The 26,850-nt window shown below is 40.6% G+C and overlaps 1 protein-coding gene across 1 annotated transcript in view; it reads right to left on the bottom strand.

The window, feature by feature from the left end:
* The window catches only part of LOC140241376 (cilia- and flagella-associated protein 46-like), a 94,473-nt gene that overhangs the window by 44,130 nt on the left and 23,493 nt on the right, over positions 1-26,850 (bottom strand). The window contains exons 10-33 of the mRNA XM_072321106.1: positions 24,802-24,901; positions 24,003-24,101; positions 23,110-23,300; positions 21,621-21,717; positions 20,600-20,731; positions 19,680-19,800; positions 18,594-18,717; positions 16,668-16,817; positions 15,710-15,860; positions 14,979-15,112; positions 13,243-13,455; positions 12,393-12,636; positions 11,408-11,557; positions 10,376-10,486; positions 9,497-9,669; positions 8,681-8,812; positions 7,695-7,863; positions 6,756-6,926; positions 6,321-6,391; positions 5,711-5,786; positions 4,938-5,045; positions 3,997-4,159; positions 2,676-2,804; positions 1,439-1,674 (exon numbers count right to left, since the gene is read on the bottom strand). Of these exons, the coding sequence (XP_072177207.1) occupies positions 1,439-1,674; positions 2,676-2,804; positions 3,997-4,159; positions 4,938-5,045; positions 5,711-5,786; positions 6,321-6,391; positions 6,756-6,926; positions 7,695-7,863; positions 8,681-8,812; positions 9,497-9,669; positions 10,376-10,486; positions 11,408-11,557; positions 12,393-12,636; positions 13,243-13,455; positions 14,979-15,112; positions 15,710-15,860; positions 16,668-16,817; positions 18,594-18,717; positions 19,680-19,800; positions 20,600-20,731; positions 21,621-21,717; positions 23,110-23,300; positions 24,003-24,101; positions 24,802-24,901 (3,445 nt within the window). The remainder of the gene's footprint in view (positions 1-1,438; positions 1,675-2,675; positions 2,805-3,996; positions 4,160-4,937; positions 5,046-5,710; positions 5,787-6,320; positions 6,392-6,755; positions 6,927-7,694; positions 7,864-8,680; positions 8,813-9,496; positions 9,670-10,375; positions 10,487-11,407; positions 11,558-12,392; positions 12,637-13,242; positions 13,456-14,978; positions 15,113-15,709; positions 15,861-16,667; positions 16,818-18,593; positions 18,718-19,679; positions 19,801-20,599; positions 20,732-21,620; positions 21,718-23,109; positions 23,301-24,002; positions 24,102-24,801; positions 24,902-26,850) is intronic.

Genomic DNA, 26,850 nt, shown 5'->3' with positions numbered 1-26,850 from the left:
CATCATCACCATCACCATCACCATCATCATCACCAACTTTATCTCCATCATCACCATAAAAAAACTAGAAATGTCGCTTTGGCGACTGGTATGCCTCCGCCATAATGCATGATTTTCCCAATAGGTCTACATAGTACATGTGGACACTATGTGATTACATTTTCACAAAATTGGCAAAATAATGGAATGACAAGTTTGTCACAAATGTGTTGAATGTTCACCTTCCTTGACGTAGGTTTAATTGGATGAATAAGAGAGCATGTATCTAGGGATTTAAGGACTTTAACTTGACTTTGACCCATTCATACATTTAGGCATTGAGTAATTTTCAAGGTACAGGTGTGGAGAAAAAGTGCAATTTCTGAATTGAATAGTAAATTGTTACCATTTTCATCTGGCCCTTGACCCTAAAATTCATAAGATAATTACTTTCAGGTAGAACATGCATAATATGTACTAAGTTTCAAGGTAACTTGAGCCACTTCCGAGATATGGAGGAAAAAGTTAGTTCAGCACTTTCACTTGATCTTTGACCTATTGACCTTTGAGGCAAAAAGAGAAAAGAAAACTTTCCAGAGAATTTCTATTAGGTTACACACGCATACACCAAGTGTAAAAAAATAACCCTGCTGGCATTGCATAAATATGAGGGTAATAGTAAAATTTTGAAGTCTTGCACTTGACCTTTGACCCCTGACCTTTGACCCCATGAACCCTACATTCTCTAGATAATCATTTCCAGTCAGTACATGTATATACTATGTTCCATGAAGATACCTTGAACAATTTTCCAAGGTACGGAGAAAAAAAGAAGTTTTAATATTTTTACTTGACCTTTTGACCTTTGACCTTTGACCTCATGACCCAAACTTTCACCAGAGAATCTTAATTGGGTAATACATGTATACACTAAGTTTCAAGAAAATATCTTCAGGCATTCAATAGATATGGTGGAAATAGTGAAATTTTATGTATTTGAACCTGACCTTTTGACCTTTGACCTTTGACCTCATGACCCAAACTTTCACCAGAGAATCTTAATTGGGTAATACATGTATACACTAAGTTTCAAGAAAATATCTTCAGGCATTCAATAGATATGGTGGAAATAGTGAAATTTTATGTATTTGACCTTGACCTTTTGACCTTTGACCTTGAGCATGTGCACCCAAAAGTTGATAGGCACAACTTCACCCCCTAATACACATACATGCCAAGTTTCATTAGGATACCTCAACAGGTTTCGATAGTTACCTTGTCCACAAAATTCATTACGGACGGACGGAAGGACGGACGGACGGACGGACAGAAGGACGGACGGACGGACGGACGGACGGACGGGTGGACAACCCGAAAACATGATGCCTCCGGCACCACTTCGTGGCGGAGGCATAAAAAGACATATTAACAACAGTAACACTGAACATTGCTCCTCTACCTGCATGAGTCTGGTGAGGAAGCCCCAGGCCAGGAGACAGTAGTTGCGATGAGCCTCCGAGCCACGCCCGGCGACCACAGCCAGCATGGTGTGGATGCGGACGAGATGCTCTAAGATCTTGGCACTGGTGATCTCCTCGGCAGTGAGGTCCAGGCTGGAGGCAGAGAGACCAATGATGGACTCCTTCTTGATAGGGATGTAGCGGGCTGCATCCATCCCATCAGCCTCACTCTCTGCTGCATTAATGAAAGAATGGCTGTCAGCCTCACATTTCCATTCAAAGTTCGTTTTCTTGAAACTTATACATCTATCAACCTTATTATACACATGAGGTTAACAACACTAGCCATTTTTCAGTGAAAGAAGTGAGAGAAAGAACACCATAGCCCTGCTGCATAAAATTTGAAACCAAGCATTAAGTCAGAAAATTAAGAATACATCTCTGAATACTCACTTCTGATTGGCTGATACCTGACTTAGGTTTGATTTTATGACTTATGTTCGATTGCATCTTTTTATGCAACTGGGCTCAGATGTGAGAAACTCAGCAATATGAGATATTTATGAGTATTGATCTTCGATGACAGTTCAAAATAAAACGTGGTATCCTGAAAGCGTGAAAACTAGTGTTCTTTATAATGAACATGCCTTGTGATCGATCAGTGTTCAATAAGAACATCCCATATGAAAGCAAAGAGCACATATAGCAGTGAAAACGAGGGATGCATCTTTGAAACTTATTGGTATACAAATAATGAATGTTTATGAGTGCAATGGACAGAATATTTCATGAGGTGAAAGATGAAATGATCCATTCAACGAGGCCCAGCCGAGTTGAATGGTTCTACATTTCATCTTTCACCGAATGAAATATTCTGTCCATAGCACGACTGAAAAACATTTATTATTTGTTTTATATAACGCCTAAAATAGATCCTTCTCATTTGATGTTTTATTAATTTAGAAACAAGAGAGAATCTGAGATCGCGAGAGTGCTCACTGAGCGCTTTACGCTTACGCCTAGCGCGCTGTTGCATATACACACACTGCAAACGCGTAGTGTGCCGGGCTCTCAGCGAGCGTGCAATGGAGCAAATCGTATGGATCCAAAATTGCACGGTAGATGGAGCCGCAATTGAACAGGTGATGACGTCATAGTGAAATGGGCCAAATGATCAATGTCAAACAACCAATCAAATGACAAGGATCTCTTCAGGCGTTATATAATATATCTTACCTTTTGCCTCTGTGGTTTTATTATCTGTCAGAGTGGGAGACTGCGGTAGGTTCTGCTGGTTCTGGCCAGGGGTTGGGCTTCCCACCTTGGATGACCGTTTTCCTCGCTTCTTGCGACTCTTTTCCGATGCTGAAAGAGGGTAAAAACACACACACATACACAATACAATCAGAGAAGTAAGAGATTGAGTAGTCAATCTACATCATTTACCAGCATCAGAATTTTCTATCATACCTGTTGTGGTTTATCACTTAGAATGAGCGATAAGTCTGGACTTTTAATTTCCATCTGTGACACCAAAGTCATTCTGCAAGACTTTCTAGGGGATCCCATTACAAAAAATGATGAAATTTGGAAAGCAAATAAGTACATACTAGATTGACTAGACAAGGATCTAGCTTCTCAGGAAGTATTACTCACGCTCCACAGGAAGTGAATTTAAGAAAAAGCTATTTCAAATCAGACTTTCAATTCTTCTGGAACATCAAATTTCTAATTCTTCAATCAAATCACTTTGCTATGCTGGTGTTTGTTTTTTGATTGCTTTTTTTTTTTTGGGGGGGGGGGAGGGGGGGGCTTAAAAGCCTTGAACGCCATCAGGGGAGTGCAGTGATGAGTCACAAACAAGTATGATAAAAAGATCAAGTGAAAAAGATGCCATTCAGAATGGAGTACTGATTGCTAAGCTACCAGGTATAATAATAATAATAATAACTGGTTTTTATATAGCGCATTTCACACACTTCAGGGTTTCAATGCGCTTTACAGACTATTATTACCCCGGTCACTGGATACGTTATTTCCAACCAGCACTAACAGTGCTCATTCTCCACTCCCTGGGGAGCATTCCAGCCAGTCGCAGCCATTTTACAGGCGCGCACATGCTTATGAACCAACATAAGCTTTCTCATCCTACCGGGTACCCATTTATACTCCTGGGTGGAGAGCAGCAATGTGGATAAAGTGCCTTGCTGAAGGGCAAACGTGACGTGCTTGGCATGGGCTCGAACCCAAGAACCATACCACGCTCATGTCGTTCACAGACGAGCGCTCTTATCCACTCAGCCACGACACCTCCACCTTAGTTATCTTGGCATGAGAATTTAGACTGATTTTTATGCCTCTGCCACAAAGTGACGCCAGCGGCATTATGTTTCGAGTTGTTTTTTCTTATTTTTATGTTTACTATTTACTATCAATATAATTTCATTCTAAAATTCATTCTATTTCATTTTTTGTTTGTTGTTGTTGTTTTCTTGTTGTTTTGTTTTGCTTTCTTTCTTCTTTTTTTTTTTTGAGGGGGGGGGGGGGGGGGGCTTACTGGCACTCTTCTTAGCACTGCGGGTCCTGATCCTCATGCTGAGTAAGATGTCAACAGCCCATTCCAGCTGGTCCTGGCAGTCCTGTAGGGGAAACTCATTGAGGTACAGCCACTCGGCAAACTCCACCAGGTACTCCACCTTCTGCCAGTTTGTGGAAGATGACTGAAACAAACAAACAAAAAACCAAACTTCTTTTCTTCATTGGGCATACAGAAATATACTGATTTATTTGCCCTTGGATGTTGGCCTATTTTGGTGGGTGCTTGCATTTCTTACCAATTCAATTCAGAAAATATGCCAAGTATTTATGAGATGACAAATACTGCCCTCATTTTATAACACGAGCCAACATGATAGTATGACATTATGATTGGCTCTGTAACTATTCTTGTTCAATAGGTACAAAACATGAACAGATGTTTGGGTAGATATTGAGTAGCATATCAGCTGAAGAAAAAGTGCAGAAGATATGGCTGTGATTTTACTTATGGTGTATACAACATAATTGACATGTGTACTTATCCTAACAAGATGACAACATTAGACAGTGTTCTACAGAAATCAAGTTTAATCATGATAATAGCAAATGCGTAACAATGAGAGTGAATGGAAAATATACTAATGGGGAAAATTAATCAAACAAACCCATTGACATGAAGGGGTATGTAGGTGATGGAATATTGAGTGAAATCCAGCACATAATGTCTGGATGAGAACAATACAGATTGAACAATTACTCGTAGCACCCTTGAAACAGCCCCCTTCTCGATTATGTGACTGTTCACAATGATTTGATTCGTCACTGGAATTATCTTATTGGCAGAGCATCAAGTCCCGAATGATAACTGGATAGACATAGACTTCTCAAAAATGTTGAAAATCATTGACTTTGATGAATATTAGAGTGACAGGTGGCATGTGTAAAACTAGAAATTCTTACCCGCAATGCCTCTACAGCATTCTGGTAGGCTGTGAGCTGCTCAAACTGGTCCTTGGAACACTTGGCCACTTTGTACCACATGAGGGCGACATAGTCCTCACTCTCATCCTACAGAAGGAACGTACAAACATAAACGTAGTCAGGCACACATGTGGGGTTGGAGGGGCAAGGGAGAAGGGGCAAGGGAGAAGGGGCATTTCACAGATTCTCTGAATGTTTCAGTTCACACTTCAGAGTTAGGAACTCACAAAATTCATTGTGAGACTGAGAATTTATAACAAGGAACACAATGAAATATACACACTTGAGTAACAAACATCTCTGGCAGCTAAACTATATCATTGGCACTAATAGATTAATCTTGGGAAAAAAAAATGACCAAACAAACAAGCACAAATAATTCCCCCAAAATGCACACAAAATAACAATGAAAAACACAAAAACAAAAACAAAATATGTTCGACTAAAATGGGTCAGGTCCATATCGCGCAAAGACCTGAATGAAATATACCATGATAATAAGTCAAAAAAACTCATACCATGCAAATACCACTGACTAAAGAGGGGAGGAGGTGACTGCATTCAAAATTTAGGCATTCGGACCCATTGTACAAGTTGATGTATGAAGAACAGATTTGGACTAAACTGACAAATTGAAGATTAGAAATGTAAAGATTTTGACTGAGTAGGAGGAAATCGCTGTCAGGCCAGCTATCACGGTGACAGGCGAGTCATTGATAGCCATGTCCGGCAGGGAAACAATTTGCACTCACCCTAAACTTGGCGATGTCGACATGGATGTCTCTCCCAAGTTGTGCCTTCACCATCAGCCGGTGCTTGAAAATCAGACTGTGAAGAGAGGAACACGTATTACATATCCATAGTGTTTCGATAAATCGCATAGGAAGCACAATGTCACTGACATTATGCATGGGAAATGCTTGTGGTTTGATTGTGACATGTGATGAAGGCTGACAGGACAAACAGACAGCTGAAATAACAAATACAATAATAATAGTAAACAAATGCAATTGACATGAAAAACAATGACAATAATAACAATATTCACAACTATAATCATCATCATTATCACAATAATAAGAATACAAGACTATTACATATGATATCTTAAAGATGTTAAATTCTTACGCAGCAAAATTTGGAAGATTTATCTGAACCCATTGTACAAAGAGACACATTAATTACAATCCTTACCTAAGATTAATATGCCTTAGCTCCGCCACATTTCACTGGTATCATCACAGTAGGAGAACAAATATCAACAAAAGAAATTCAAAGACCCCTTTGACCATTTCTATGCCAGATGTCTGTGCTAATTGGCAAAGAAAGCACAGTGAGGGTCAATGACTGGTAGTTACTCACAGTCTGTGTCTGGTGCGAGGCATGTCATTCACAGCCTTGTCCATGGCGGCCAGAGCAGCCTCCCACTCTCCCTGTAGAAGAACAAAGACATTCATGGACATATTCAAGAATCTCTGTAACAAACAGTGTACAGCTATATAACTGATCTCTATGTAAGCACACACAGCGGAAGAATCTCAACTAGGGTCGACCGTTACCGTTGAGCGTGCGCTTTGACGCACATATTCACTGATGGGCACTATTCATAGTTTTCGAATGTACCCTGGTGGGCGACAAAGGAAGATCAATTTAATTGGCCCACTCATGTTTTCCCACATTAATGGGCCTTAACCTGATTATGGGGCACATCAATGGGGTTTTTGTCAAGAACAACAACAAATGTCAACACTTATCACTGTAGAGCACACATACAATTTGCCACAGTGAATCCATTACCTGGTCTGCATAGGCCTGGAACAAGACTCCGTAGATGGCGGCTCTCAGGGTCAGGTCATCCTCAGGGTCAGACAGGATGTCAACCACTGGCTGAGGTTGAGAGGTCGCTATGGAGGTCACAGTGCGTGGGGTCACGGTCCCGTCCTCAGTCCCCTCATCATCTTCTGATTTCTGGGCATAGGCAATAAAACAAAAAACACAATTTTATCACAACTGTGATTGGCTAGATACAGTGCACCTATGCCTTGTGATAAACCCATACCAATCACGCAAAATGTACTTAGTGAGAAAGAATTAGACAAGCTACCAATTGATCTTCAAAAGTTGCTTTCACTTTCTGCTGGGACTTGAATTTTGCCCATATCATGTGGCAGACTGACATATCAACTCGAATGATCAGTCATAAGCATAGATAGCTTACAACATCAAATGGTGTGGTGAGCCATAATGCTTTAATGCTCGACGATGCTAGGCCTTACCCTAAAGTATGAAAAAAAAAAGGCTTACTATAATTATCATCATTATCATCATCATCATCATCATCTTCATCATCATCATCATCGTCCTCAATGTATTATCAACACAAATGTTTTCATTACCATCACCATTACATTTATCACCTTGGAATCAGTAGCATCCTTACTTAATAATCATCAGCGCATTCCTCATCCTTACTTTTATAATTATCATCAACACTGCCACCATCATCACCACCATCACCATCATCGTCATCATCACCGCCAACATCATCTTCATTATATAATCATCACCCTCATTATCACCATTATCATCATCATCACCATCATCATCATCACCATCATCTTCATCATCATCACCATCATCACCATCATCACCATCATCCTCCACACATTATCATCTCCATCATTATTACTTTGAACTCAATTTGCAACACCATCACCATTCACAGCAATGACTAACCACTTTGGTGTCCTTCTTGTACGTTGCATTGATGCATTCCAGGATGGCGGTCAGCGGTTCCTTCAGCAGCTGGCGTTCCATCGGCTCCGAGATCAACATCAGGCAGGCGTTCCAGTAGCGACGAGCGGCTGTGATTACCAGGTCATAGTTGTTGGCCTTGCGCCCATACCTGCAACATGCAATTCATGCTTCTTTGGTGAATATGCTTCAGGAATATGCACATGTACACTGAGTTCATCACTTAAAGACAGAATTTTAAAAAGACACCCCTGTAAAAATTACCTTTCCCTGCTTACACTCTATTCCACTGATTAACCTTAACAAACTTTTTGCCGCAACAAATTATTTGACGTAAAAGCGTAAAAAGTTGAAACAACTCTTGATGTCACATTCATGAGGTCGAGAACCCCAACTCCTTCTCATTTTTCTTTTCCTATAATGTGTTGTTGCCATCCCTGTTGTGGATGCAATAGACCATATCAGAGTTCTACTCTATGAATGGGCAGGAAAAGGTCATTTGTACCAACAGGCACAATGCATGTCGGCCCGTAAATTCACTGAGATAAGCATCTGTAATACAATGATTATTCATGTAATCCTTGGTTATCTGGTGATTGCCATCCACATCCACCCGAAAGAAAGCCTGGTATTTGGCAATACTAACACAGAAAGATAATACATCCAATGCCAAATGATGGAATGATTGCCTCCAAAGTGTTAATTGATGGACCATTTTGGTCACCTGGTCTCCGCAAGTTCAATCTTTGTTAGAACATGAGTGATGAATTCTATAAAACGATACATCGGGCAAGCTTATGTGTCATGTCCCTTTGAAGACGAGTGAAGTGCATAACCAACTAACAAAACAGAAAGAAAGGTCATTTGTACTAATGTGTACACATAGATGAGTCAACTAAGAACTGGCTGCTGCACAGTATTAAGCATGATGGCATGAGATGTCCTTTCATGATGAGTTTTTGACACACCTTGCACTGTGAAGGAAAGCCTCCATCGCAGCCCTCCGGACAGCATTGTTTCCCTCCATGCTCCTGACGTGACTCTGTCCCAGTACACAGGAAGCGTAGCTCAGCATCTCGTACCACACCATCAGCTTGTGTCTAGGGGGGGGGGGGGGGGGGGGGTTGGAGACGAGTTCGGGTGGGAAGAGGAATACTGTTACTCTAGCTGAGACAAGAACCCATCAACTTCAGTCATCACTACTCCAAATCAAGGACGTACAGTCTCATTATACATTATGACAGTGCTAGAATGCTTTTGAATTGCTGGGATGAGGTTGTACTGCAGACATAATTCATGTAACACAAACAGTAATCACTCTGAGCTAAGCTTTCTTTTCCAACAATACTTACTGGTGCTTTTCTGTTTATATAATGTGACACAAGGTGTCAACTGATCGAGTGAGTGTTTCAACACATGACATCAGTTAGACACATCTTTTCCAACCTTTCTGGGTGGTGTTTTCTTGCAACCAGTCTCTAAATAATTGTTCAAAGTGATTCCATAAAAAGTGGCAAAGTAGAATGTCAGACAAGAGGAGGAAAAGCTAATGCATGTGGTGAAGCAGTCTTGACTTAGTGCTGATTTGTACTACTTTACACTTAGTGATGCAAGAAGTACTACATGACCTATGAAGTTAAGAGCTGTTTCAAAGAATACAAGGCAAATCAACACTAGCCAATGCTTCACTTGTCAACACATGGCTGGAATATAGGAATATCAGTAACATTTAGTAAAAAAAAGATGAATAAATAAAAAAAATCTGAATGCAAGATTCGACTTACTCGTCCAGTTTTCTGTGTCTGATGGGGACTTCCTCGAAGGCCGTGGCTTTGCTGGCACACCGCATCACCAGGGAGTGGTTCCTGGCCTTGTAGGCCAGGTATGTCAGGCGGGACCACACCTGCAGCTCCACCGATGGGTCAGGCCACTGGCACTGCTCCACCATGTTACTCAGCTGGTCAGAGAAAGAGTGAAAGGGAATCAAGAAACACATACAGTAGTCAAAGTCATCATCACAACAGAGAAAGGACACTTTCTTGGAGTAATCCTTGACCAGTTGAAGAAGAAGAAGAAGAAGCTAGAGTCTGATATCCAGATGAAAATGAATTTGCAAGATTTCTTTTGCCATAGCTACTACTAAAACACTGATCAATTCAGTGCTCATTTACGTCGATGTAGGGCACTTTGTCAATCAGTTGCAAAAAAAAAATTGCAAGAACTCAAGGAAAATGACAGGAATATACACATCAAAATGAAATACTACAACAAAACTCACATTCAGCTTAAATGATTGGCCGAGACATAATCTCTTTTCAAATATAGAGGCAGAGAGAAAGAGAGAGAGAATGGAGGTAGGGATAACGGGAAGAAGATGAAGAGAAGAGGAAGAAAGATGAGAGAGAATGATGTTGGGATGGAGGGGTGCAGAGATAGAGTGAGATAAATACTAACTTACATTCAATCTAACAGAAACTTGATTTAATATCTACAGTCTGTGACTTGTCAATCTGATGATTAAAACATGCAGGAACAAAAACAGAATAGGAAATTCTGCTGCAATGTCATTTGTTGGTCAAAAGTGAAATGATTACGATTTTCATAAAATACGTTCTTTTAGCATATGTACTGCAATGAATGAAACTACGACAGGCAGGCCTTACATCATTGAGAGATGGAGCGTCCTTGAAGTCCATGATACCGTTCCCATTCAGCGTCAACATCTCCAGGGCAATCATGCATCGGGTCAAAGGTCGCTGTCCATCCATGTTGTTCTGCAAAGCAGAGGCACATGTGAAAACCATCAGTGGAACAGTTCTTCTTTTGAAATGCAAGCATTGTTACATCACAAACTGTCAAATAAAAAAAAAAAATCTTTTTATATGTAATAAGAAGACAAAACTTTTAGTCATAACAAGAAACATGACAACTTTTGACATGACAATGATTCCTGGTTTGAACACACTAGGAACATCAAGAATTTGCTTAATTTAATTGGTTATGCAGATAACTATTGACACAGGATTATCCAAATGAATTACTCTTGAACTTTAATTATAGGTTAGATGCTGTTTGGGCACCGGTATTTTGTTGACACAGTGAATGACAGGAAAGGCGGCTGTGATGTTGCCAGACCAAGAGGACACTTTGAGGTGCTGGTAAAATGTCAAATAGCTGATTAATTACTGAGGGTGAAAAGGGCATAGCTCTGTCATCATGTGCCACAATTTGTTTATATACATGTAGTTTCATGAAAATCAATCTTAAATATTCATGTTGATGCAGTGAATGTAGAAGTATTAGTAGCACACATTAAAGTGAGTTTGAGGAAACTTGGACATTCCGTTCAAAAGTTTATGACATTTAGAAGTTTTTATTAAACCCATGAGCCGTCATCTCTGGACAACAAGAGTACCAATAATGCAGCACATAGATTTCACCAAAACTTTCAAAAATCAGAAATTTTGACCCTTTACTGATGTGCTCTACTAATACTTCTGTATTTACAGAATCCACATTTAAATGTTGGGTAAATTCCCCATTAGATGTTCATTGCTTTCATTTTTAGCTTTGATCAAAACAAAAAACAAACAAAAAAATACTAAAAAACACCTCCATCTGCAAAAGATATGATTCTCCAAAAGAAAAGCAAGTGATGGGAGACACTGTCGCTGCAAAGGCGGTGGTCTACATACCTCATCCTCACATCCGAGACTCTTGTGGATCTGACTGCTGCTGAGCTGTTTAACCCTGACCCAGGTGATGAGTAGAGGGTGGCGGATGGCTATGGGGACCAGGTCCAGGGGCCGGGACCCGTTGGTCACCTCCAGGGCGTAGTCACAAACCTAGATGGAGTCAAAAAGAGTACAAGAGAATGCTTGACATGATGATCTCCAGCAAAAAAAAAAAGAAATAATAAATGAATGAAGTATAACCCATCACAGTAGTAGTTCTATATCTACCTCTGATTTCACTTGAGATTTATGTCAAACCAAAACTACGCCGACAGGTCATGAATTCCTTTTTATTAATGCCTGGGTCAACAGTAAAACAACTCCAGTTACATTTGCACCAGCTGGAATTCAAACTCCTGCAGAGCCTCTCATTTTAAGCATCTAGAGCTGTGTCCACTACACCACTATGCTCTAGTTACATCATGTTCATTTTCATATTCATTTTCTAAAACCTCAAAGACAGATCAGGCATGACATATCAAATCAGGCAAGGGGGGGGGGGGAGGGGTAGCAAACTAAGAGTCTCAGGGTGCGTTGAAGCGCTCAAAAGTGAACCAAAGCGAACCATACCAAACTGTAGCAGATTTGGAGCATTCGAGCGCTCTGTAGAGAAAGCGCACCTCATGAGTTATTTTTAGAGGGGGTCACACATTTTGTAGCAACAGGGTCATTCACCTGACATGCTTAAACTACTCACAGATGTCCCAAACAAAGAGAATGAACTCTTCACATTATGACATATGTGCGTGTTACAAGCATTCTCTACGCACAAACTTTTGGTATGCTTTCAGACCACTTTTGGCGCACATTGGGAGGTAGCCCACCTTTGGCTTAGTTCAGTTGGGTATGGTACACTTTGAGGAGTGTTCCAACGCTCCTCTGGTACAGTATGGTACAGTTCGCTTTAATAGAGCACTCGAACGCACCCTTAGAAGAAGTGACTCACCTCTAGGGCTTGTTTGATGTCATTGCCTCCCTCTGGGTCCACCGTCAGGACCAGCTTGCTCTTGCCGCTGGTGTGGCTGGCCACGGACTTGGCCTTCCTAGGGGAGGGGTCCGGATCCTTGGCCCCCTTACCCCTCGGGGCCGAAGGGGCCTGATTCTCTGGCTCGGGGTCCCCCAACGGGATCCAGGGGATGATGAGGCCCAGGGCCAAGGCGTTGCACAGGTTAACTAGCAGCACTGTCTCACTGTTCATGGAGGAAATGTTGCAAATCATTTTATACACATTACTTGATCTATACATGATCTGTTTCAAGTTCCTCACACATAATGATGCCGCCCTTGTAAAAGTATTACACTTCAATTCAATATCACATGACACTGTAAAACAAGAAATTTTCATCTGCATGAAACCTTTGTGAACTTCGAGAGAAGCCAAGTTTCAGGAAAGTAAAATGTATAGGAAAGTTGTTTTTACACATACACTGAATGACAGCGGCAATTTGCGAAAATGTCATGCCGCAAACGTTTCTGGTTTTACAGAAATCGTGGATATACAAAGCTAGAATGAGCACTTAATCTAGCAATTTAATTCTTATGTGCACTTGGTCCAAATGTTCCTATTTTTTACATTAAGAAAAAGTACAGATTTGCAACGTGTAGATTATCCACATTTTAAAATGATAATTTTCTTCTACATGTACATCCATAGAATCTATGGGAAGAAAAATATCCAGATTGCACATTTTGCAATCCATTGTATGTACTCTACTTTCTGCAGTGATATCTTACAAACTACATAATTATAACGTTTTGTGCAGGGACACATTTCTCTGTTAGCCTATGTTACTTACCTGGAGTGCCCAACCTGCTTCAGGGCCTGAAGGAGGGAGGTGAAGGGAGCGATGAGCTCACGATGTCTGTTATCAGTCATCATGTGGTTGGTGTAGTTCCACAGGTACGCCGCGGCGCTGCACACTATCCAGGATTCGCCCAGAGTCACCCCGAGCTCGGCGGCCCGCAGGAAACCCCCAGTGGCTGACTCGGCCAAATCCTTGATGAAGTCGCTTTAAATGATATATACATATTTTTAGAGCCATATATTTTTTTATTTCCTGAATGTCCTTTGAGCACTGTACGAGATTCTACATAAATTACCCTAACTGAAGACTCTACTATCAGGTTATTGTGTGGGGGTTTTTTTGCCTTCTTTTCTATCAAAGTATATACTGTAAACACAGAAATTTTTGTGGTACAATAATTTTCGTGCATTTCATACTACATGTACTTCTTGCTAGCGCGAATTCTAAAACCCATGAAAATATCTTCACAATTTTCTCTGCACATAATGAATGGGTTGACAATTTCGCAGTGCGAATTCAAGGACCCATGAATATGTTTTTGAGCCGCTCAACGCGAAAAATTAATCACATGAAAACATCACTGTTTACAGTAATACGTTGCAAAGGACACTCTTATTGGGTACTGACTAAAAACCTCAGTGTACGGCGACAGACCATAAATTGATGTGATATCTTTGACTTCTCATGTCACTAGTATTTCTCTAAAGTGTAAAACATCTGCTGTAAGTCAAATCTCTTTGACCTGCTACTCAAGTGCCACTGTACTACGTTTATGTACACCTTGGCAGAATGTCAGTACAATTAAAATGCTACACTGTACATCACATAACTTCATTTCCCTTCAACCTGCATCATTTCTATTTCATCTCCCTGTCAATCAGTCTCCCTATATCTAAAGGTTCCATGACATTTGCTGCTCTTGTGACAATTGCTCTTATGAAATATTTGCACACTAAGCTCAACATAAATTCTACCTGCAAAAAATCCTAATCCTTACATCAAACTAAACCTAAAAACCTACCACAACCCTAACCCTTACCCTAAACCTAAGTCCTTGGAGAAAATAAGACGGGGGCAATTATCGCAGGAACAAATGTCGTGTCATCATATCTAACATCTTGAATTTTATATAATCTCAAAAAGCAATGCTACACTGTACAGTATGTCTGTGGATAAGGCTCCTGTGAGGCACTCTTCTTCTCTCTTGGGGTCTCTCTCCACACCAACTCCTGCTGAAAACTTGGTACCATGCACTGCCAAATAAATCCCTGGTATTTTGTAGGCAATTTTCTGTCTTTGAGTGCCAAGTGCCAAGTCTGAGAGAAGAGGTTGAGTGAGGGAAACATTTTTTTTTTTTTGAGTGCTTTTGTTGGTTTCATTTTGCAGCCGAGAAGATGGCTAGAAAGCCCATATCAGCTGCACTAGCTGGTCTTTCATGACGTCCACTTGGATGCAAGGCGGGACCACTTTGCTGGGTTGAGCACCCTGCTCTTTGGGATGAATGAATGAAGCGGGATCTTTTTCTACGTGTATGAGCTGTGACTCTCTCATACACAGGACCTCCGATTTTATGGCCTATGCAAGGGACAGAGTATTTTGCCTCTTACTAGAGGGGATGGCATGATTACACACAACATTGCTCAGCTAGACTTGGGAATTGAAAATGGGTCATTTCAGTTGGGAGGCAAACAGGGGGTGGTGGTGGTGGAAAATGATGGATGACTCACCAGTAGTCCAGCCAATCCGGGTCCTCCTCTGGCTTCTTGGCCACGTAGCCCTTGGGGTGCTTCCTCTTGTCCACCGGTGGGATAGGCTTGTTGTACATCTCCACGCCCTCCGAACGCAGCAGGTGGATCAAGGCCTGGATGACAGATTAAGGAATTCACAGACGTTCAATCTAATCTTGACAAATCTTATATCATTAGATATATGATTCCAACTCAACCCAAATCAGGCCTGTGCAAGTGTATGTACAAATACCTACAGGAAGGCAACCACTTTTCCACATGAATGCATTCAAAACGGTAGCTCTTAAATCAACTACACTTTGTCGACAAATGAAAATCAAACATGGGCAAGCTAATGTATGTATCAGTTTAAAGAGGAGAAAATTGTCTTTGTATATAAAAATAAGTCACTGGCATTCAATTCATTCAGCGATGATAGCATTCCACATAATTCCAACAAATGGTTGCATTGCCGCTTTTTCTACTGCGGGATATCCTGTATGTGGCCTAGCTCTGTGGGGGTTTGAGCCACCTATGGGATATCTGGCCCAAGTTGGGTTAAGATACACTCAATGACACACAACATTGTGTCAATAGATGCATGGACTATCTAATGAAAGTTGCAGCATAAAAAAAGAAAACAAACAAACAAATACTGACAGACTTAGGATGGTATGTAAAAAAGACAGATGAGAGTGGGGCCAAAAATATGTGAGCTTCATCTGACTGACCTCAGAGTTCAGGAAGTGGACTTCGGCTAGCATGCGGACGAGATCCTTGTCGGACAGTCCCATCGTCGGCTCGGCGACCATTGCCATGCTGGACTTCTTCCGTCCAGTGGGCGTCTCGGCAGTAGGATGGTGGTCGCTCGCGACACTGGCACTGGAAGGATTAGGGAGAGAACTCAACTGGTAATACGAAGCACTGCATGGATTCAGGAACAATATAACAATACATACATGGTTTACCGCTCAGCCTCTGTCAAAATTGAGAATAGATGTCTGTCAGTCCGCACTAAATGCATGCAATTGTATCTTCTGGATTGACTGGTGTGTTGCCATTTGATTACATGAATTTGTTAACTTTTACCTCTACCAGACCGGAGAACCTTCTTCTGGGTGCACCACTGAGTCTCCTTTTTGAACCACAAAGTCTCTACAAGTATCTTCTACTGAAATAGATGTAAAACATCAATGAAAACTTGAGATGTTATCCCTATCTCCATCCAAGGATACTCGGATCCTAATTATTCAACTTGTGAATCAATGAGGGTTTTTTTTTTTTGTGACTTGATAGACCCCCACCTCTAAACTTGCTGTGAAACACTACCCACTATATGTGCTTTGACATCACTGTGTACACAGAACAAGCTGACGTAGGGCAGTTATGTTTTTAGCTTGTGATTTTCAGTGTGCGGTGTGGCCTTTTTGGTCTGAGAGGTACTTGCAAAAGGCAATCACTGCAAAAGATCATCATTCTCTCCTTTGAATCAACAGGTGATGCACTGGCCTCCAATGAGTGGAGTAGACTTGAAAGGGGTATTATATTTGCAATTTTTCTTTCCTCTCAACTATGCAGAGTAAATCCTTAACCTTTCACTGCTAGGACTTTGGACAGTGTGCACTATGCTGTACAGTTTTTCTGTGCCAATCGGCACTCAAGGCACACAAAGGGTAAACAAGAACTCACTTGTCCTGTCTCGTTTCCGGTCGGGTGGGGGACGCGGGCTTGCTCCAGCGATCGTCGTCATACAGGAGGCAGAAGCGGGAAGCCACGCGACAGATGTCCCACACCTCCTGCTTGCGGGCAGTCTTGGCCAGGTCGCCCCACAGACGAGCCCTTCAGAGATCACAGCACAGGGGTGAACAACAATAGTAATGCTCTCTAAAAAAAAAAATGACTCGATAATATCATATCATGTGACAGATGTCATCAATGTTATCAAGGATATTTTGATTCCTGGTCTGTGGGAGGAGTCTAGGACACCTTTACAGCCCTTTGAAAACAGTGACGCAGAGATACTCAACAATAGCTATGATTTTGGACTTTGGATGTTATACACTTGACAAGTATCATCATATATAATAAAAAGTTCACAATTTTTCACTGATTTACTTCTCTGATTATTCTGTTTTCATACACAGCAACATAATATCATGATGGAATTTCCCTTAAAGAGAATTAATGAGTGGCAAACAAAGCATACGTGTAAGTACTATGGGTGGAGGTTAATTAGAAAAAAACTAGAAATGTCGCTTTGGCGACTGGTATGCCTCCGCCATAATGCATGATTTTCCCAATAGGTCTAGATAGTACATGTGGACACTGTGTGATTACATTTTCACAAAATTGGCAAAATATTGGAATGACAAGTTTGTCACAAATGTGTTGAATGTTCACCTTCCTTGACGTAGGTTTAATTGGATGAATAGGAGAGCATGTATCTAGGGATTTAAGGACTTTAACTTGACTTTGACCCATTCATACATTTAGGCATTGAGTAATTTTCAAGGTACAAGTGTGGAGAAAAAGTGCAATTTCTGAATTGAATAGTAAATTGTTACCATTTTCATCTGGCCCTTGACCCTAAAATTCATAAGATAATTACTTTCAGGTAGAACATGCATAATATGTACTAAGTTTCAAGGTAACTTGAGCCACTTCCGAGATATGGAGGAAAAAGTTAGTTCAGCACTTTCACTTGATCTTTGACCTTTTGACCTTTGAGGCAAAAAGAGAAAAAAAAAACTTTCCAGAGAATTTCTATTAGGTTACACACGCATACACCAAGTGTAAAAAAATAACCTTGCTGGCATTGCATAAATATGAGGGTAATAGTAAAATTTTGAAGTCTTGCACTTGACCTTTGACCCCTGACCTTTGACCCCATGAACCCTACATTCTCTAGATAATCACTTCCAGTCAGTACATGTATATACTATGTTCCATGACGATACCTTGAACAATTTTCCAAGGTACAGAGAAAAAAAAGAAGTTTTAATATTTTTACTTGACCTTTTGACCTTTGACCTTTGACCTCATGACCCAAACTTTCACCAGAGAATCTTAATTGGGTAATACATGTATACACTAAGTTTCAAGAAAATATCTTCAGGCATTCAATAGATATGGTGGAAATAGTGAAATTTTATGTATTTGACCCTGAACTTTTGACCTTTGACCTTTGACCTCATGACCCAAACTTTCACCAGAGAATCTTAATTGGGTAATACATGTATACGCTAAGTTTCAAGAAAATATCTTCAGGCATTCAATAGATATGGTGGAAATAGTGAAATTTTATGTATTTGACCTTGACCTTTTGACCTTTGACCTTGAGCATGTGCACCCAAAAGTTGATAGGCACAACTTCACCCCCTAATACACATACATGCCAAGTTTCATTAGGATACCTCAACAGGTTTCGATAGTTACCTTGTCCACAAAATTCATTACGGACGGACGGAAGGACGGACGGACGGACAACCCGAAAACATAATGCCTCCGGCACCACTTCGTGGCGGAGGCATAAAAATGTAACACAGCAGACGAGGAAAGCCTGACTGCTGTGATTGCCTCCCAATACGAGTGGCAATGGCATCCCCAGGAGCTTACCTCTCCCTCTCATTCTCGCTGGCAATCCTCTTGATGTGACCGTTGGCCTTCTTGGTGCTCTTCTTGTAGTTCCGGGCCTTGGCCCCCAGCTGAGCGATGATGGAGTCAGCCCCACGGCCTCCAGCTGTAAGAGGAATTAAAGGAAGGCAACACGATCCAGTATTACTGGCAAAGGCTTTTCAATTGATGGCTACTGATGAGATGCCCATTTTGTTTGGTTTTGTTCTGTTAATTCCCTAAATCGAGTCATAGAAATGACAATGTCAACTGAGACCATATCTCTGCCTGTGGATTCTTTTCACATCTATGAGCTCTTATACCTAGAAAGAGAAATCAACAAGATCTTTTAGAAACTATCTCATGTGTTGTTGTTTTTTGTACTAATGGTTCCTGAGCTTGATAAGAACTGGAGGCACAAGTTAAATGTGGAGTGTCTGAAACCCACAAGGTGAAGCATATGTTTGTGCTTTAGACCATTTCCAATACTGACGAGTGCATCCAATACCACTGAGTCAAGAAAAATGCCCGTGCATCATTTGTTCTTTAGAATGGGCACATTAACAAACTAAAGATGTACGTACAATCACAACTATATTTTCCCACCTTCATGTCTAGCAATATTGGGTTATACATCCAGTGTAAAAACTAATCAGAAGAATTTGACTGACACAATGGTGGACAAAAAAATAATGGAAATAATTCACTGACATATGGTTAATGCACAAAGGGACTGGATAAATTCTACAATAAAAATCTCAGTGATACATGGCTAAATAATGTAAACTATGTGGACAATTCTTTAGTATTAAAAAAACAAAAAAAAAACAAAAAAAAAAACTTTTATATGGAAATCAGCCAATCAGATTCAAAGATTCTGAGACCTACTCTATAAATTTTTGTGAAAGAGGATGCTGTCAAAGGATTTGCAAAGCAAATTCAGGAGAACTTTACTAGTATGCTACGATCTCAGTACGACATCAGAAGAGGTTATAAAGTGTTTGGGGCATCATCCCATTTCATGAATCTCCCCCCCCCCCCCAACACTGTCCCAGCATGAGATTGAGTGTCTGGGGCTTCCACACCAACCTTTGGGTTCCCTCTCACTCTCCAGGACCAGCATGAAGGCATCTGGGGACAGAGCCTGGCCAGCCTTGACCAGCAGTGACCGCTTCATCAGGACAGTCCCTGAGTCGGAGCTGGTTCTTGCCTGAAAAGATGACATACCAAGAAAGTGACACGGATACTATTCTATGGCATGTCTTCATCACCTAAGGCAATGCTTCTCAACCATAAAGCTCTCACAGTGGGCCGCGATGTCTTCCAAAAATTGAATAGAAAAGATTCGTTTTCAATCTAACTGAGCCTTGAAAAAAAAAAATTATAGGAGGCAGAGTGGGTTTTTGGTTAAAAAAAGGTTGAGAAGCTCAGATCTAAGGTACAATTCATGCTCACAGCTGTGGCAAGTGACAAACTTTTGAAATGGGAAATATATAAACAGAATGACAAGTAAAGCTCTAGCAGAGTAAAATAGGAAGAATTTCTTTGAGATAACTTATAAGTACAATGTAAGTAGTGACTTATCTTTCAAAGAAGTGAAGAAATTTGTCAAAAGTTGATGGCAGCACCAGTCTTACATTTTACATATTGCCACAACAGATGATTAACGCACATTTTGGGTGCTATTTTTATTGTAATGATTTTAACACTCATAAAGATATTTTGCATAATTGCTCTGTTTATTTTGTTAACACATTCCAAGTGATTACTTAAATTTAATTTGTGTTATATGGAACTAGAAATAAAGATTACTTTAAAAAAAATACAAGCATAGCAGGACCTTTTGCAAGTTTTTCTGGTCAAGTTTGCCAAAACTTTGAACCACTGTTACATTCATTTCAAAGCTCGTATCAAATGCACCGCCTGCAACGTGTCATATTTTATACTGCTGCCTGGCATACAGATCATAGTTGTCAAACACAAGTTTTGTCCTCCAATGCAACGCGCACCTGTTCAATGATCATAGCTGCTTGGTCCTCCAGTCTCTCGGGGAGTTTGTAGAGCTCCGCCCTGAGGTCCAGCCTGTGGAGAGCCGTCTCCAGACGCTCACGGTACTGACCCCCGTCATCCAGGCTCAGGGCCTTGGAAGGAGGAAGGAATGAGATGGAGTTGTGATGTAGGATCAGTAATAGCCACCAGAATGACCGTTTCAGATAATACTAATGCTGCTCATTACCTTCAAGTAACATGAAACTCTGCAGATGCCAACTTATCTGGGCATCAGTGAAATTACTACCAGTAAGAAATGCTTTATCACTCGGGAGTGGAAATACGACACTTAGCTATAGATGAGAAGTGTAGTCGTATGAGCAGGGCAGCTCAAAGTAAAGTTTTTTGATGACAAAATCTCCTTCATGAATCTCAACTGTCACTGGAAATAGTCGCAAGTCTCATTCCAAACTGGGGCCCCATTTTTCCAGTTTTGACAACAAATATGAAGAAGCACTATTTGTTTCGTGATGTTTTTTATTTTTTACTTGCATTCATATTTGATTCACATATTGTGAGTTCTCCTGTGTACCCCTCATATGTCTTGTGTACCCCTCATATGTCTTCAGGACATCCCTAGGTAATTCTGTCACATAATCATATAAACACACAGATGGCAAACAGGAGAGAGACACAGACACACAATAAGATGCAAACACACAGACACAAGAAAAAAACGTACACATATACACAAGGGGACAGACACAGATACACGGACAAATAACAGCGTACCAGGGCAATTACCCCCAAAGGACAATTACCCCTTTGCTAGATATTGGTTAGTGATAAGGTTAGGGTAAAGATTAGGCTTGGGGTTAGGTTTAGAGTTTGGATTAGGGTTAGGGTTAGGAGTAGGTTCAGGATTAGGATTAGGGTAAGGGTCAGGGGAAGGGTCTGGGTAATTGTCCATTGCCCTAGAACCAATGACAGATAAACACAGTCATAGACATAAACAGAGCCCTTGCTCCTCTTGGATCTCACCTTCCTGAGGTGTTCCATGGCCACCTGAATCTGCTCCACATCCTCCTCACACTTGGCCAGCTCTGTGTGCAGCTGACATCGCAGCAGAATCAACAGGCTGTAGAGTGATGAAGCAAAGCAACTCTAATATTCAAACCATCATAACATTTGCCATTCTCAGAAGGTGTCTGTTCTTTGAATTCAAAACATCATGGGAAACAACAATGATGACCTTCTCTTTTCTTTTCTTTTTTCCATTTCTCTCTCTTACCTTCATGATTTTCTTCCAACCTTCTCCTTCCCCCATCCTCCCTCCTATTTGGTTCATAAATATCCTCCCACCAACATCCAAACCTTTTACTTGATTTTCACTCTATTCTTCCTTACGGCTGTCCCTGTCTCCTATTCTCCTGTCTCCATAAGTGCAACCCAACTTCCAGCTCACCGCTGCCAATTGACTGTCACTGTTTGCCTTCCTTACACTCTCCCTACGTCGCTTCCCTCCTCCACTCCACTCCCTCTAGCTTCTTCTTTCGCCAACCAACAGTCGTTTCGAGAACTACACTGTACATGGTAATGGTGTCCCGCAAACCTCCCTTCCTCACTGCTGACATTGCCACTGCTGACATTGTCACCACTCATGTAAATGTTTTGAAAAAAAATGGCATGGAATGAATATTTCGAGAATAGGTAGCCATGTTTTCTGTCCAATCTCACAAAGAAAACCATGTCATGCAAACAGGCATTACAGGCCGCTCTCAGACACACTGAGGTATTGTATATCCATGCATCCCATCATATCTCATACTCATATGAGAGCATTCAGACACAACATCTTCATATGTTAATCGTATGGCAGCGTCAGACCTCGTGCACTGTCATGTTTGATGGGAAGCTCGTGGATATGTAGGCCTATGTGTCCCTCCCTTGCACAATACATACTTTGCGCGTGCTTTGTGAATTGTCTTATCGTCGCTGGGGCGACAAGACCTCGTATCTCAAAGATGTCAAATGTTCAGGAGAGCCAAAAAACATGGCGGCCAAAGCACTATACTGAATGGGATAGCCGTTCCTTTGACATGCCGTGGTGGCTTCATTTTTGGGGTAAGACAGCTGGGATGTGGACAGGATATCACTTAACCGATTATTTGACCACTAATGCAAAAAAGTCATTTTCACCAAAATTTGAGATACACGGTCTTGTCACCCCAACGACGTTATACTTTGTGGTACATTCATCAGTATGGTTTGCGCTTACCCATAACGAGCGAATAGGCCCCGCCTACCCTATTAAGCATAGATATGTGGACATTAAGGCAAAAATATTTGTTGTACATCCATACGATGTATAAATATAAGAGCATTCAGACATATAAAACCATGCCACATTCACAGATCATATTCATATGTTGTATATCTATACAAGAACTGTCAAGTCTGTGAGGGCGGTTGTATAGTCACATGATCTCTCAGCCAGGCACCAGAACTAGTCTACTCATTTAGCCCCCACCTGTCAATGTTCTCCAAAGATTCGGCAACCAGAGTGAGGGGCTTGCGGACTTGGCTCCTCAAGTTGGTCTGCAGCAGGGGCAGGCAGAGATTCCAGAGGGTCACACAGCCCGCCTGGATCACGTTGGGGTCGCCATGGCGCACCGCGTTCATGACGGCTTCGCTCAGACGATCTATGGCATGCAGACGCACCTACGGAATATACCACAAGCAAGTATTGTAATAAAAAGGAAACAGCAATGAACTTAAAGTAAATGTATATCTATACTGCTAGTTTGTTTACTCATTTATTTTTTATTTCCTGCTTTAAAACACCATATAAAATCGATTGTTCAATCTCTACTTTGCAAAAATTATATTCATACATGTCTGCTTCATGAAGCAATTAATTTTAAAACTTTGATAATAGTTAATTGATACCAGGTTTTCCAAATCTTATTATCAAAGCCATGAACACCAATGTACCACTTTAATTCCATGAAGGTGCCTGTATGTCAACAAAAATGTGTCCTTGATAAGAGTGTGGTATACACTGTAGTTCTCTTACAGCTGCATCTCAAGAAATTATGAACTTGCTGGATTTAGTGCAAAGGATTTCAGCTTTTTCAAACTTTCAATGCCTTTTAGCTGTCCCTTGGATATGGATCCCTAAAATGGTTGTTAACTTCACCAAGACCCTTTAGATGATCATCTCACTGCCAAAGATGTCACATAAGTATACAACCAGATTGCCAGTGTTACTTCATAGCAGCATGCGGTGAATGTTTAAACAGCTTCTTTTTGAAGGATCCTTTTGTTTGTCAATGCAATTTAGCTTCAATATAAAATGCATATGAATCTAGTGGGAGAAATAAACTCCGGTGTGTCCTGCCAAGGCTCTCAAGCTGTCTTTACCTCCACGGTGTTCTTGCTGTAGACTTCCTGCTTGTCCAGGAGGTTTCTCACCATCAGTTCACACTGCAGGAACTCCATCTCAAAAAACGTCCCTTTGTCCTGAAATCAATCAAACAGTTGACATGTGTTCTTCTCTATAAAATGGCATTCCTGCAAAAACCAACATGTAGCCACAAGTATTTAAGTCTCTTGAAACAATATCGTTCATACCAGGAAATCTGGAATACAGCAACTAGGAATGACCAGTTTTTTTGTTTTGTTATGAAAAAGTGCCACGAAAAGATAATGATCCAAATCTTCCCCTATAAAGAATGCCTCCATCAAAAAATAGTTTTTACCACATAAATGGCACAAAATATGAATGCATGTACAGTAGTTGAACACGTAGTGCAAGTATGCTCGGCTAGCTAGAATATTAGTCCATGTAAAATCAAGTTGATCAATGTACAATCAAGAGTATAAAACATTTTTTTTTTTATTAGTGAAGATTATATGATCTACTCTATAATTTGTAATAAATCTGTTCGATTTTCAATGCTAACATTGCGTCTGAAGTCTTCCTGTCTCTAGAATATCAATATCTCAACTTCATCACTTCTGTAAATCTTGAAAAGTAGCAACCCAGCACAATCAGCAAAGAATATCTGATTTCCTCAACTTTGACCAGGGGGCAAATTTTCTTGTGAACTTTAGAAGCACTGCCCCGTGGATGCAAAAAAAAAAGAAAGTGTGCTTGGAAGAACATTCGTGTGTCAAACATGGCCAACGGCAGACAACGCAGAAAGCATGTCCACTGTACCTTGAGGGGGAAGTTCTTCATGGCGTCCAGGGTCCGCGCCAGGAGGTCTGGTAAGTTGTGCTCGGCACACAGTCGGGCCAGGTCCATCAGCAAGGGGGCCCTATACGAATGGCAGTTCAAAAGTCAGTGTATGAATCATCTTTACTACAACCATTCATTACTTGTGGTACATGGCCTCAATGCTGTCGCACTCTAGTGCCATCAATTCTCAAATCCTGTGATTCCATTTTCATGTTGGCCAGCTCCTTGGTGATGATGATTGATCTCACACATCACCAATATATCATTAGGTGGTGTTCACCTTTGCTTGGACTCAATCATTTTGTGGTTGTCATCTTATTGGTTACTTAAAAGAAAAAAAAAACTGCTCTATTCTAGTTAAAAAAAAAGGAAAAAAAAGCTGAATTTTGTGGGTTTGGCAGCAAGTCCATTAAGTATTGATTAGGTCTGAGAATACCTTCTGAATTCTTTGTGTTAAAAACCTCCAAGTTTCCATCGCGCAATATCTTAATCTAGGACAAAATATTAAAGTCTTCACTTCACACAAAGTGGAATTCATACAACTTGGCTGGGACTTTACATGAACCAATACAACATACCGGTATTTCATATAAATTCTTTGCAAAATGTACAATGCAATATACTACAAAATATGTACTTGTATACAATATTATGTAAATATGGAACTAAAGACCATGGTGCTGAAGGCGCAATCCTATATGAACCTCAGTTCCTATCAAAGACATCATGTATCACTGCAGTCTGATCTAAGCTTGTTGCAGCTTCCTTCTTTGAAAGATTTACTGTCAAAGCACAGATTTTAGCAGTAGATTAATTTTTGGTGCATTTCGCACTACTTTTGGCTAGCGCGAATTCTAAAACCCACAAAGGTATCTTCACAAGTTTCTCTGCACATTTTGAATGGGTTGACAATTGTGCAGCGCAATTTCAAGAACCCATGAATATGTTTTAGAGCCGCTCAGCGTGAAAAATTAATTGTGAGAAAATACAGACAGTTACAGTAGTCTACTGCAGTTTAACTGTGACTGGAGAGGACTGCATCTCTGATACCGGACTTGTTCTCATTTCTCAGGCAGGGATGTTTCACTTTGTGAACAATAAACTGGCAGAGCGTTTTTCAGAGAGTGTGTAATGACACAAAAAACACTAACTTTTGTGAGATGTGTCCATCACGATTATATTCTGAGCATCACGTGACAGATCATACTTCAACACACATTGAACAAGTGAGCCATATGTGAATATGTGGCGAGTTTGAAACAATCTTCATGAAACTTTGAGATTTGAAAACATTTCACCCCCCCCAAATTTTTTTTTTTTAAATAAAAAAATCTTGGTTTCCATGTTTCACAGCATTTGCCAATGCGATGCAGTATGACGAAACATACCTTACCTGTGCAGCAAGCACATAAATTATACACACAAATATGAAACAAGTCACTTGTGGTGCGCATGGGTTGGCATGTATAACATGGAGACAGCTTGAAACCAAAATCAAACAAGAGTCTTGCTCAGGTTGCAGCTGAACGTCTTGTTAATGTCCATTATTTTCTCCAAGCCTCTCAATCACAGCACAAACATTGTAAATACATGGGAACAACTTACCTGTCAAATTAAACTTTACTGCACAGTTTTAATACACTCGCACATTCATACCAGCAGGAAATAAATATACAAATTTTTAATCCTGCAATTTTTTTCCCACTTCTTGTATTATAAGGTTCTAAATATCACATCCCATGGCCACAACTCACTACATCGTAGTAACTTTCATTTTATAACCAACTGGGAAATCAGTCCTTTTCTTTTTCAGCCACTACAGATAGGAAAGTCACATCTTTGCTTTCAATGTGTTATCACAATACCCTAGTGTCTATTTTTTGGTTAGTCTGTCCTCACCATTACATCAACAATTTTATCCTAATAATATATAACTTCAAAAAGTCGTGCATAACCTAAATCTCTAAGGGCAAGACTTCTTTTTTTTTTTTCTTCTTCTTCTTCTTTTTAGATTCATCTAAAGGGTGA

This window comes from Diadema setosum, chromosome 18, assembly GCF_964275005.1.
Source record: "Diadema setosum chromosome 18, eeDiaSeto1, whole genome shotgun sequence".
Taxonomy (NCBI): Eukaryota; Metazoa; Echinodermata; class Echinoidea; order Diadematoida; family Diadematidae; genus Diadema; species Diadema setosum.
Note: the sequence above shows the minus strand (reverse complement) of the source record. Positions and strands in the feature narration are given on the sequence as shown.